The sequence below is a fragment of the Fusarium odoratissimum genome (genome assembly GCF_000260195.1).
Source record: "Fusarium odoratissimum NRRL 54006 unplaced genomic scaffold supercont1.25, whole genome shotgun sequence".
Lineage (NCBI taxonomy): Eukaryota > Fungi > Ascomycota > Sordariomycetes > Hypocreales > Nectriaceae > Fusarium > Fusarium odoratissimum.
The window spans coordinates 198,031-211,811 of record NW_022158778.1 but is presented as its reverse complement, the minus strand read 5'-3'; the positions used below and the strand labels follow the sequence as shown (position 1 = coordinate 211,811).

Genomic DNA, 13,781 nt, shown 5'->3' with positions numbered 1-13,781 from the left:
TGACCATGAAATAAGTACTACCTTATACCATGGAAGCACATGCCTAGATATATGGGTATTATTCAGGCTTTGATATCATTGGTGTTGATTCCCATGTATGTAAGTAATGATCATGTTCAGCTCTCTCGATATTCGTACGTGCGAAGGAGAAAAGAACAACATCCATACCCGTTTTGACACCATCGTCTCGGATTTATTTGCCTATCTGCCACCTCCTTTTGTTCCTTCATACACGCACACATCTCCGCCTCAGCATTCCACGATGGTTATTAATAGGCAGAGGCTTTTGTTGTCTGGCCAAGCTCATCATACGTGATGAAGAGACAGCACCTTGCTGACGAATTGTTGCTTAGTTGTTTAGCCACCTCATTTTGAACACATCACATTAGCAAGGACAAAAACGAAGAAAGGCCTGGAAGGACTTGGCTACCTACCTACCTTACCCAGCATCAACTCCCCGGCATTCCCTTTAGCATCTATTCAAATCTAGCACCCGCAAGACAACTGAGAACTGTCGTGTCCCTCAAAGAGTCCAGGGTCCAGAACGTTCGTGTCTCAATATCCATTATCCTTGTCAACTTCCAGAGCTACTAAGCAAGCCATCATCACCCAACAAGGTTGTTCTTGTCCGTCCTCGATATCAGGGACCAGCCAAGACCCTTGATTCCAAAAAGGATTCGGGATTGGTCATTCGAAAACTGATCCTATTTCGAGATAGGGTCCGTACACGCCGAGAAACTCTTTCATCATTACCGAATCGGTAAAACTCGGTATCCTTCTCTTCTCTTTTCTTCTCTTCTTACCCTGACAGCCATCTCAACGGAGGCTCACCCATCTTTACTGGTAACACTGCTCCACAGGCATCAGTAGATCGCTGGTTTTGCACAGACCCTTGGCTTCTTTATTCTGCTGTGCGCGTGCTCAATATCGAGTGGCGCACCCCACAAGCTCAATCATCGCCTTCAAAGTGGTTCGGTCATAGAAGGACACAATTCAAAAGTTCAACTCAATTCAACAGTCTGACTGGTCTGGCTCAAGAATATCCCCCGTTTGCGCCAGCAATATTCTAACCCTAGTCAGTTAGAAAGTGAGGAAACTAAGCTAAGGTAACCTCCCCATGTCCTTGCAGAGCCCTCCCGAGGCGATGTTTACATACATATAACCAGCACAGGTACCTTTTTCATGACATAGGTAACTAATTGTCTGCAGCCCAGCTTGCCTTTCCAAGGTCTAGGATCCTAGCTTCCCCATCTGCTTCAGCATCTTTCAGATCTAGCCCCTGTATCCATCCATTCCATTGCTGGCATCATACCCCTCACCCCTCAGTAAGTACCTTACCTACTCCCCCGCGACACGGCCCTGCCCTGCCCTGCCCTGTAGCCTCCAGGGACTGTCTTACAGTGGGAGCCTTACCTACGGGACGGTATCCGTTCTGTACCTTACTTCCAGGTCACTTCTGCTTTGCCATTGTCATACTTACCGTACTGCATTATTTTCTTAATTCTCGACATCAATTGGATCACATTCGTTCCATTGTCCTGCGTCTATTGTCCTGTACGCGCCGACTTTGTCCAATCGACTCTCGTACCTGAGCACGCAACTCGTACGAACCCTTGCGATCGGCGACCTGCCCTACCACAGTTCACGGCCGTTTTCTTCCTCCGGTTTCCGGATACAACTTGTGCCGTGTGTGTCGGTGTCACTGTCGGTGTCGGTGTCGGTGACAGTATCGGTGTAGGACTTTGGTTTTGCGCCTGCATTTGCATCTGCATTTGCAACATACACAATGCCTCACTCTCAGCATGAAGAAGATGCCTCCGCAGCGACGGGTGGTGCTCCCATACCGGTGACGCTTGTTACCGACTCTCTCGAGAAGCCTTCCCTCGATGACCGCGACTATCGAGTCATTCGTCTTGGCAATGAGCTCGAGGCTCTCCTGGTGCATGATCCCGAGACCGATAAGGCCAGCGCTGCCCTGGATGTCAATGTGGGAAATTTCAGCGACGAGTCTGATATCCCCGGGATGGCCCATGCGGTTGAACATGTAAGTGCCCCAATTCAACATTTGTGATGTCATACAAACAGACAGTGGACTAACATTTCTGCTTGTCAACAGCTTCTTTTCATGGGCACCAAGAAATTCCCAATTGAGAACGAATACGGCCAATACCTCTCCGCCAATTCAGGAAGCTCAAATGCTTACACTGGGCCAACATCGACGAACTATTTTTTCGATATTTCTGCCAAGCCGGACAATGACCAGGATCCTTCAGATACCAACCCTTCTCCTCTGCGCGAGGCCCTGGATCGATTCGCTCAGTTCTTTATTGAACCGCTCTTTCTACCCGAGACCCTGGACCGAGAGCTGAAAGCTGTTGATTCAGAAAATAAAAAGAATCTTCAAAATGACACATGGAGGCTTCATCAGCTAGAGAAGTCTCTATCCAACCCTAACCACCCGTTCTGTCACTTCTCAACCGGCAATTTTGAGGTTCTCAAGACACTTCCTGAGGCACGTGGAATTAATGTGAGGGACAAGTTTATCGAGTTCCACGCCAGACACTACTCGGCAAACCGCATGAAGCTGGTTGTTCTGGGTAGAGAACCGCTTGACGTGCTTCAGAAATGGGTTGCCGAGTTGTTCTCTCCTGTCGTCAACAAAAAGCTTCCACCAAACAGATGGCCAGGCGAACTTCCTTTCAGGGAAACCGATCTCGGTATGCAGTGTTTCGCGAAGCCCGTCATGGACTCCAGAGAGCTTAACCTGTATTTCCCCTTCATCGATGAGGAGTTTATGTTTGCTACTCAACCTAGCCGATATATTAGTCATCTCATCGGGCATGAGGGCCCTGGAAGTATCATGTCATATATCAAGTCCAAGGGTTGGGCAAATGGTCTTAGTGCCGGCGCCTACCCTGTTTGCCCTGGGACTCCTGGTATCTTCGATGTACAGGTTCGCTTGACGGAAGAAGGTCTTAAGAACTACCCTGAAATCGTCAAGATCTTTTTCCAGTACATCACTCTCCTGCGTGAGAGCCCACCCCAGGAGTGGATATTTCAAGAGCAGAAGGGAATGGCTGATGTCGATTTCAAGTTCAAGCAGAAGACGCCTGCCAGTCGCTTTACCAGCCGAATCAGCTCGGTCATGCAAAAGCCTCTTCCTCGGGAATGGTTGCTCAGTGGGCACAGCCGTCTCCGAGAATTTGCTCCTGATGAGATCGAAAAAGCCCTTGCCACGATTCGCCCGGATAACTTCCGCATGGTCATTGTATCACGCAATTATCCTGGCAACTGGGACCAGAAGGAAAAGTGGTACGGAACTGAATATCGACATGAAAAGATCCCCGAAGATCTTATGGAGGAGTGCAAGAAAGCTTTTGCAGTCTCTCCCAAAGATCGACTGCCTGCCCTTCACCTGCCTCACAAGAACCAGTTTATTCCCAACAAGCTCGAGGTCGAGAAGAAGGAGGTGGCCGAGCCGGCACTGAACCCCCGGGTTCTTCGCAATGATAGCATTGCCAGGACATGGTGGAAGAAGGATGATACCTTCTGGGTTCCTCGCGCCAATGTTATTGTCAGCTTGAAGACACCACTTATATATGCTTCGGCAGAAAACAACGTCAAGGCTCGACTGTTCTCAGACCTCGTCCGTGATGCACTCGAGGAGTACTCGTACGACGCGGAGCTGGCTGGCTTGCAGTACAACGTCAGTCTCGATTCGCGCGGCCTGTTCTTGGACGTTAGCGGCTATAATGATAAGCTGCCTGTGCTCTTGGAACAAGTCGTCACAACAATGCGAGACCTGGATATCAAGGAAGATCGTTTTGAGATTGTCAGGGAGCGCTTGATCCGAGGATACAGCAACTGGCAGCTGCAATCATCCTACCACCAAGTTGGCGATTACACCAATTGGCTCAATGCCCCCGAACGGGACTTTATTGTAGAGGAGCTCGCAGCGGAGCTTCCAAGTGTCACATTGGAAGGTGTCAGGCTGTTCCAGAAGCAGATGCTTGGTCAGGTTTTCATCGAAGTGTACGTACATGGTAACATGTACAAGGAGGATGCTCTCAAAGCAACCGATATGGTCGAGTCCATCCTGATGCCACGGGTTTTGCCCAAGGCCCAGTGGCCTATCCTGCGGTCACTCATTCTGACCAAAGGTTCCAACTACGTTTTCAGAAAGACCCTCAAGGATCCTGCCAATGTTAACCACTGCGTCGAGACTTGGTTTTATGTCGGTAGCAGAGAAGATCGCGACATTCGAACCAAGACTCTCCTTTTGGACCAGATGCTCCATGAGCCAGCCTTTGATCAGCTCCGGACTAAGGAGCAACTCGGCTACATCGTTTTCAGTGGACCTCGAGCTTTCTCGACGACTTATGGTTTCCGCTTCCTCATCCAGAGTGAAATGACACCAGAGTTTCTTGACTCGCGTATCGAGGCCTTCCTCATGAGATATGCAGACACTCTGGAGAAGATGAGCGAGACAGAATTCGAGGGCCACAAGCGGAGTCTGATCGTCCGGCGTTTAGAGAAGCTCAGAAACCTGGACCAGGAGTCCACTCGTCATTGGAACCAGATCACGAACGAATACTACGACTTCGAGCTTGGTAAGTTAACAAAGGGCATGCTTTATGTGGTGAACATCTACTGACATTTTTGATAGCCCAGCGCGATGCCGCACAGATTAAGCTCCTGACCAAACCCGAGGTCATCGAGTTCTTCAACCAGCGCCTCAACCCTGCCTCCAGCCACAGGGCACGGTTATCAATTCATCTTCAGGCTCAAGGTAAGGCTGAAGGGGTCGATAAGCGACAGGAAGAGGCTCAGAAGAAGGCCGACGAGGAGCCCTCCCCTGGGGATGCTGTAAAGACGGCCGAGGAAATCACTGATGTCAGGCTTTACAAGGCCGGTCTTACCGCAAGTTCAGGGGCCAGACCCGTCAAGGACATTAACGAGTATGAGGATACGGATGCAAAGTTGTAGAGGTTATGTTGGGTCTTGGAATTCTCTGGGTTAACGACTTTATGTTCTTGAAAAGCCAAGTTGGGGGGTGGGGGGTACATCTAGACAGAGGCGCGATACATTGACATTGAATGGTAGAGGGGAGAAGACACTGGACAGCAGGAATCAGATGCTTGTAAATGCATACTGGTATTTGGAAACTCGTTTTAGCCAGTCAGTTTTGTACATGACTATAACAGCGGTCGATCGTTCTGGGGTAGCCTTTGTTGAGACACAAAATGAGATGTGACTTGGTGATGATACTATTGGCCATTGCGATGGAGTATCCACATTAGTAGCTATGATGTTTTACGCTCCCAGTCAGCCATGAAAGCTGATACAGGTCGCGTACAAAGCTCAGGTTCGTGACTAAATACAGAAGAACCAGCAGTTTTTCGCACTTCAGCACTGTTTTCTACAGTAACAGTTGTAAATCAAAGCATTGCACTTGGGCAAAAGGACAGGAGACAGGCAGGGCCGTGTTGACCGTCAAGTGTCATCATCGTCCAGATGCAAGCGCTCATACGAACAATTTTGGAAGCGTGGACTGCAAGGGGTAGTTTGAGCTACGCATAAGTTGTGAAACAGCAGATCAGAAAAGGTCGGGAAGCAAGTGAATGACTTATAAGGGGAACATGCAGTTGTATGTATTTAGATTTCGACCTACAGGAAAACTGGTCGGTAATGGTCTTATGTATTATAGTGCCCTACTTTATGCCCCCCCTAAGTACCTTTTTCCCCTTTTTATATATATTAATATAAAAGTAACTTCTTTATACAATGATTTTTCCTTGATTTTAAAGGCCTTATTTTTATAAACAATACTAATAATATATATTATAATAATACGCCCCTTATGTTTTTTATATTATTATAGACCAGTTTTACTATATTAGTCTTGCAAACAAAGGAGCAAGTGACCTTTTGAAGACATGCAAGGGCTCCTAGCATGGATGGATGTGGTTTAACTCTTGCAGCTTCGAGGCCACTCATTCATGGGTCACGATAAACGGAAACAAGTTGTAAGAGTTGTTAGATTATTAGGTAGTTTCAGCTTCAACCATCCTGGGCTCATTGGAAAAGCCCTTCAATTGGGAAAGCTCTTATTATAAGTAAGGTGGGTGAAACAACCAAAGATCCAATCCAACGTTAATTTACTCCAAGGACACTTTAAGCACAGGCCCCAAACCTAGCGGTCAACCCTGGGTGATTAGCGGGCTTGTGATGTGAGTGTGGGGGAATGGAATCACCTCAGCCAGAGAACCTAAAATAAATGCAAGCAAAGATCCTATCCACTCAGAGGAGTTATTTTGCGATTTAGTGATCCACTATCAAGTCAATATTCGATGGCGAAGTTCAGACTTTGTCGTTATGTACTAATGTATATCATCTAGGGACCTAAGTATGTGTATATGTGAATGGTTTACCCAGGCCATAATTATCTTAATGACATATATAAGCTCGGATCTCATCTTGATTCATCATTATCGCTGCCTAAATGTACTTGAACTTTCCAGTGTCAGGGCACCCAGCTACCTCTACCTACGAATCCATCCATCGTAAAACTCGAGTCAATGGTCGCCCCACACTGTAGGTCGTTCTCAGCGGTCAGAGCCCCAATGCCATCATAAAAAAAAATTATAGAACCTGTTCAACCCCCCCCCCCCCCCCCGCCTTCCTCTGTGAAAGAAAAAAAAGAACCTATCCAAACTCTTACACGGCCAGGCTCTATTGGTTTGGACCTGTCCTGATTCAGAGTAAATGCAGCAAGACTGTTGTCCTTACTCGTGCCTTGGCCACCACCAGATTTATACTCATATTTCCGGTCTACGTCGACTACTTATTTGCCCTCAAAACTCGTTTGACTTTAAGGATAGGAACATAGACTTCGTCTTCCGCCTCCGCCTCCGCCTTCGCCCCTCCTACTCATACCCAGACCCCCCGAGCTGCCCGGGCAGCTCGCCTTCAAGACGTCGTCCTCAAAGAAGAGAAAGCTCTTGCGAAGCGATCTACCTCTAGACTCGATTGATTCGTCGTCGCCCTCTCCTGACTCAGTCCTACCCTCTTGCGAAGTCGACGACGATCCCGCTCTCTCCTTCTCCGCCTCTGTGGCCTCCAACTCGAACTCGTTCCTCCGGGCCGACTCACAACCCGCCTCGAGCCTCCCCCCGCGTCTCCAGCATCAGACAAGTTCTCTCGTCTCGGCCGATTACGCTTCATCCGCTGCCTCGAGCCCCTGTGCATCTGCCTACGCCGATCTTTCCATTGAGAGTGATCGTGGCGGCGACGAGACTGGCCCGGCCCCGACTTTGGCTTTGGCCAGAAGCCAGTCTCCCTTGCGTCTCTCTCACCGAGCTATCATGAATGGCGATGCCGACCTGCCCCAACGCTCCTCATCGCCTTTGAAACGACGTGCTTCCAGTATGGATCCCGAAAACGATGCGGATAGGACCCGCGATGTCGACATGGGTACATCACAAGCCAATGAATCTATCGAGGGAGCCTCACAGCTGGCCCCCGAATCGCTGCCTCGTGATATGAGCGTTGAAGCGCCTGAGCCTACGGCAAACTCAGCCACTGATGCTTTTCCTGCGCAGCGTAAGGCTCACCATGTTTCCAATTTGCAAGTACCGCAATCCGTCGCTAATTCTGGTCTCATAGCAATTCCTTCGCTGCAAGAACAGATCAAGATCATAGAGACTCTCTTGAAAGCCTATCAGGAGGCGCAAGTGAAGGAAGGAGACAAGGCCTATCTCGTCTCCAATACCTGGGTTCAAAAAGCACTCTCATTGCGCGGCGGCTCCAAGGACAGCAAGGAGGGAGATTCCACATCGGACCTTCTCGGCCCTGTTGACAACTCGGATATCATTGAAGAAGTCGTTACAGAACCTACCGGCAAAGAATACATTCGTCTAAAGCAAGGAACTAACGAGAATGAATTCACACTCTTCCCAGAGGATGCTTGGAAGATGGTTGTCGACTGGTATGGTATCAAGAACGGTCAAGAAGCCATTATTCGTGCTGCTATCAACACTGCTGAACCCGGCGAAGAGCCTGTCATTCAGTTCGAGTTCCACCCTCCAGTTTTTACTGTTCACCGTTTATGGTCTGAAATTAGCCCGCTTCCCATCGAGCAGTCCCTCAAGGCCAAAAACCCTCCTCCTTACAAGTTCGTCAGAAGTCGCAAATACCATGCACAGACATTTGTCAAGGAGATTAAGACAGCCACCGGTGTACCGCTAGACCGCAAAATTCGATTGTTCATGGTACCTCAAGTCCAGCAGGTTTCTGGCCCCTCAGAGCCCTCACGAGCCCTCACGCCTCCGGATTCCCCAGGTCGAACACACAACGGAGCTAGCTCTACAGACACATGGTCGAAACTTCTCCTCGACAATGTTTCGTTTTCTCAAGTCCGTGATCAAAGGGTCAAATGTAAGCTGGAAGACAGGACCATTGACCCCAAATTCAACGGCAGTTCAAACTTGACCATGTTCGATCTCGTGGCAGATCAAACTCTGGTCATCGATGAGGCCATCGACTCCTTCTGGGTTAGCAACTACACAGGGAAAACTCCTCCAAATGGATTGGCCATCCCCACCAGAAGTGGCCTGGCCTCTTCTAATGCGAGCGGTCGAAGCAGTCCCGCCCCCGGTGGCCCATTAACACGCGGCCGAACGGGAAAGAAGCCAGGTCGGAGCATTGGCGTCGTTGGTTTGCAGAACCTAGGAAATACATGTTATATGAACTCTGCACTTCAGTGCGTACGAAGCGTTGAGGAGTTGACCAAGTACTTCTTGACCAATGAGTATCTTGATGAGGTCAATAAGACTAACCTCCTGGGATACAACGGGAAAGTTGCTATAACGTATGGAAATCTTCTGAAGGAGATATATACGGAGGGCAGGGGCTCTGTGACTCCTCGAGACTTCAAGAATACGATCGGCCGTTGCCGGTCGACTTTCTCTGGATATGGGCAGCAGGACTCGCAAGAATTCCTTGGATTTCTCTTGGATGCTCTTCAGGAAGACCTGAGCCGAGTGAAGAAGAAACCTTATATCGAGAAGCCTGACTCCACCGACGACATGATCAACAATCCGGAAGCTATCAAGGAAATGGCAGACAAGGTCTGGGACATAACACGCCTCCGGGACGACTCAGTTATTGCCGACCTCTTCACAGGTTTGTATAAGTCAACACTCAAATGTCCTGAGTGTGGCAAGATCAGCATCACGTTCGATCCTTTCAATAATCTGACCCTTCCTATTCCTGTCGAGGACGTATGGATGGCCAAGGTCAAATTCTTGCCCCTCAACGATGTGCCGGTCATGTTTGAGGTCGAACTGCCCAAGCACAGCGCGATTGAACAGCTCAAGCAGTTCCTCTCCGCCCGGACAGGTGTACCTGTGGAGCGATTGATAGGAGGAGAAGAGTACAAGGATCGTTTCTTCAAGATTTACGACAATAACCTAGATGTTAGCGAAGAAATCGCGAAAAATGATCTCGCAACCTTCCACGAGTTGGATGCTGTCCCTACCAACTGGCCACATAAAGCGAGCAAGCCACGCTCCATGCTGGATATCGACACTCCTCTCGAAGCTCCCTGGAATGACCCGCGGTATGAGAGGATAGTGGTACCCGTATTTCACCGCATCCCATCGAACTATGGTCGTGCTCGGGATGGTGTGGCTCCCCCAAGCTTCATCTGCTTCACCAAGGAAGAAGCTTCCGACATTGACCTCATTCGACGCAAGATCCTGGAGAAGATCTCGAACTTCTCAACTTGGTCCAAGCTCAGAAACGGCCCGGAGGAGAACTCTGATAACGCTGACGGAGAGGTGGTTGCTTCGGATGCCGACTCGTCTGGCGATAGTAAGGTTGTTGCCAACTCGGTTGAAGGTGAGGATGACATTGTAGATGTGCATATGAAGGACACCAGCGAGGCTCTCCCCCATCAGCCACAGATTCTGAAGCGATTCAACAAGAGCCGACCCAAGTTTATCGACCCAGATAGCTTCCTTGAACCTGAACTGCAAAACCTTTTCGACCTTTGCTACTTCACAGACAAAGCCTACTCTGGCGATGTGCCAACGGGCTGGTCTAACGTCGATCACCATCAACTACTCCCTAAGTTGTCGGATCGCATCCCTCAGCCGTCACCCGAGGATGACGATACCGCCAGTCGCGACGACGAAAGCAGCACGCCTTCTAATGAAGATGCAAGCAGCAACGACGAGAGTATCAAGGCAGAGACGACGCAAACTAGAATGGTGGAAGAGTCCAGTGAGGAAGAAGTTCAAGAAGCTCCACGAGTAGGTCTTTCTATCAGTCTATCTAACAGTCCCAGCGCTTATACAAAACAGAAATTCAATGGACGTCCCTCAAAGGTAAAAGGACGCAAGCTCAAGGGCCAGAAATCCAACAAGAAAGCCAACAAGCGCCGAGAACGTATGCAGAACAAGAAACACAAGGCCGCTTCTGTCAAGCCCCAGCCTCAACCTCCTGCTGTTGCTGATGGTGGACCTCTGATTCGTCTGGGCGAAGGCATTGTCGTAGACTGGAACGAGGATGCTTGGGAGAAAGTGTTTGGTGGCGCTGCAAAGATCCTTGCTGATGAACAAGGAGCTCCAACATTTATTGATCTGGAAACGCTCACGGACCCTGCCCTCAAGATTGCTCAGAGAAGAAGACACCATCGTCGTACACGAGGCATCAGTCTCGAAGAATGTCTGGATGAGTTTGAGAGAGCCGAAGTCCTCTCCGAACAAGATATGTGGTATTGCCCCCGCTGCAAAGAGCATCGGCGAGCCAGCAAGAAGTTCGACCTGTGGAAATCGCCAGATATTCTTGTCGCGCATCTGAAGCGCTTTAGCAACTCTGGATGGCGCCGCGACAAGTTGGACGTCATGGTTGACTTTCCTATTGAGGGTCTCGACCTTACTTCCAGAGTCATTCAAAAAGAGGATGGCAAGGATGAGATTTATGATTTGATTGCTGTTGATGATCATTACGGAGGTCTCGGTGGAGGTCATTACACCGCCTACGCCAAGAACTTTGTCGATGGGCGATGGTATAACTACAATGGTGAGTTGCTATATCTCTCTGAGCCCCTACCCGTGGCTCCAAGACGCTGACAAGCCCTACAGATTCGTCTGCAAGCCCTGTGTCTGACCCTTCGACATGCATTACATCAGCTGCATACCTATTGTTTTACCGTCGCCGCTCGAGTACCCCTTTAGGCGGATCGCGGTTCGGAGTCATCTCTGAGAAATACAAGAACAGCGAAGAAAACTCTGAAGAGGAAGAAGAAGAAGAAGGCGAGGTGGGGGAAGGTCAGCGTCTCGGCGAGGGTTCCTCCCTGAATGGGTTGTCGAGCGCTGGGATCGGAGCCGCAGCAACTCGCCATCTCGGCGGTCGTGGTTCGGATAGAATCACCGTCACCTCTTTAGCTGGACCAGACGACGAAGACGAAGATCTCCCACCCTACGATGGAGCTAACCGAATAGAGAGCATCCACAGTACCGTCGAGGACGAGGGTGTAGATATCAATGGAAGCTACCAGCGCCTGGACAACAAGTCACTCAACCTCGTCCAGGGTTGGAACTTCGAGGGCCTGGGAGATAGCGGTGCCGAAGACTCTACAGGTGCCGACATTGGTTCTGATGATGTCCAGCTAGACTCTTCAGCTGATGAGCGTGGCCTCAGCCAGTTTGATGATCACGACACAATCATGACAGGACAGGACCCCGCTGAGGGCGAATCCGAGCCTGCCGCTCCTCAAACGACGATTCTTACAGACACCCAGAAGTCTACATGGGACCGCAAGGATGTGATCGATGTGCGAACCGCGGCAGGGAGCGACAGGGATTCGAACGAGGTGGCCGAGATCCATCTTGAAAATGAGAAGGGAATCAAGGCCGAGTAGGACGGCTGTCCAAAGTCGGGCAACAAGCGGCCCAGAGTCATGATGACATATGGTAGACGATATACGAGAAAACGGCTAAAAGTGCATGAGATGATGACCCGGGACGGCCCAACTTGTGAGGGGCATGTTGAAGTTGATGGGGGAGAGGTAGATAGAAAGAGGCGGCGAGAGAAATAGATGGTACATATCGCCGCCCATCTCGCATAGGGTTGAAGGGTAGAAAACGGCGTTGGGTTTTATTTAGCATCAAGCATGTTCAGTTGAATGGACTTGACGAAGTCAAAACAGAGGATGTCTTGTCTATACGTGTGAAGTTCAAGCAGTAGCCATAAATGATAGACATTCTTACTCTCATCTCATATGACTGGTGATACACAATGTGATTTGCTTCACTGCCCTCGCCAGCTTCAGGGCTTGCTCGGACGAACGGCGCAAGCTACTAAGGATGTGCTTATCTCTGTTCAAATTCCATGTTATAAGATACCCTTAAATATTTCAGTGTCGCGAAGCGTTTATAAGTTTTCCGAAACCCCTGTTCCCTGTAGCCAGGACACACAAGAGAGACGCAAAGTATAACATTCTACAAGCACGGTAAACTCACTAATTATCTGTCGGTTGCAAGAGCATAACGCGACCTTCAATACGTAATCTGTAGCTTGTCATTCAAGGCTGGATCGTTGTATCTCGACGCTGGGGGCAGAATGGCATCAACAAGGTTTCCCGCTCGTGGACCCTGGTTTTGAGCATCCACCTCAGCACGCTTGTTGTATTTGGGGACTGAGCACGAGAAAGAAATTGCGAGACGTTAAACCCCGCGTTTCAGGAGATGAAGTTCGGTTGGAAAGCATCGCAGTTGAAGACTATCTTCTGAAGCAGGAAACACCATATGGAAGAGTCACTTGCGCAACTGATTAGATACAGTTAGTTCGCAGCAGTGGTGCGGCGTATGGGACAAACCCGAGACCTAATGTACTCTTCAAGTTCGGAGCAAGTCCTCGATAATCAACCTACCCATCAAATGGGAGCCGGGGCGATGCCCTTCCTCACTCCACACTCCACTTGGGCGGGCTGGATTTGACAGCCAGCACAGCGGCCGCTAGATTGAGGGCGTTTGATATGTTCTCACTATACCTCCTGAGGGGTTGGCAACTAAAGAATGGCTTGATGGTTGACACAAGTGACGAAATAGAAGTAGATAATTGCTTCGCGATCGACATCTCGAAATCCATCTCGTGGTTGCATCCAGGCTATTCGGTTCTCCACAGGATTCAGCTTGACAGGCTTGAGGAGTCCCAAGCTTCAGCCAGCCACCACGTTAAAGATTTGAGCCTCTACAGGATGTAATTTGACGCATCGAGGCACCACCAGTGGTCAGATGATATTTGGGAAGAGCTCATCATACACCGAGACTAAGACCTGATAACGTATAGACATATGACTGGCGATGGTGAGCCCACCAACATTGAGAATTTGAAAGTTTGGCTATTGCAGAATGGCAAGATCCAACATATCCACTACGTGACCCATATTCTTTGCGATAAAAGAAATAAGTAACTTCTTCACACGCAACGCAAGATTGTTGGTATTGTCAGCTAAACATGACGGACGCCAAATACCCTATACCACAGGCTACCGGAGACTCCAGGGCGACCGCAATAGGGCCCAAGCCATCCACTCTTTAGTTGGAGAGTAGAAAAGTCGAACCGAAAACGGGTCCAGGGCGTCTTTAAGGACCAGCCAGGAACAAGGGAGACAAGTGTCGAGAGTCGGGACTTGAATCAGGTTATGACCGCAGAAGGAGCAAGATCCCACAAAAGCCAGGGTACCTCTCGCCGTCTCGGTGACTCTGTGGGGT

The 13,781-nt window shown here is 49.5% G+C and overlaps 2 protein-coding genes across 7 annotated transcripts; both read left to right on the top strand.

Moving 5' to 3' along the window:
- Positions 1–180: 180 nt before the first annotated feature.
- On the top strand, positions 181–5,413 carry FOIG_12167 (insulysin). 3 transcript variants are annotated; one of them, XM_031212961.1, is made up of 5 exons: positions 181–1,026; positions 1,081–1,106; positions 1,210–2,044; positions 2,117–4,610; positions 4,667–5,322. In XM_031212961.1, the coding sequence occupies exons 3-5, from the start codon at positions 1,787–1,789 to the stop codon at positions 4,984–4,986; spliced, it is 3,072 nt and encodes a 1,023-aa protein (XP_031057257.1). In that variant the 5' UTR covers positions 181–1,026; positions 1,081–1,106; positions 1,210–1,786; the 3' UTR covers positions 4,987–5,322. The 3 variants fall into 3 exon arrangements, with proteins under 3 accessions (XP_031057257.1, XP_031057256.1, XP_031057255.1); XM_031212960.1 differs by having other exon boundaries at positions 181–1,106; positions 4,667–5,413; XM_031212959.1 differs by having other exon boundaries at positions 181–2,044.
- A 1,256-nt stretch (positions 5,414–6,669) lies between these two features.
- FOIG_12166 (uncharacterized protein) lies at positions 6,670–12,331 on the top strand. Of its 4 annotated transcripts, XM_031212958.1 has the most exons (4): positions 6,670–7,602; positions 7,666–10,313; positions 10,365–11,085; positions 11,148–12,331. In XM_031212958.1, exons 1-4 carry the CDS (start codon positions 7,365–7,367, stop codon positions 11,924–11,926), a joined length of 4,386 nt encoding a protein of 1,461 aa, XP_031057254.1. In that variant the 5' UTR covers positions 6,670–7,364; the 3' UTR covers positions 11,927–12,331. The 4 variants fall into 4 exon arrangements, with proteins under 4 accessions (XP_031057254.1, XP_031057252.1, XP_031057253.1 ...); XM_031212956.1 differs by having other exon boundaries at positions 6,677–10,313; XM_031212957.1 differs by having other exon boundaries at positions 6,695–7,602; positions 7,666–11,085.
- Positions 12,332–13,781: the final 1,450 nt, after the last annotated feature.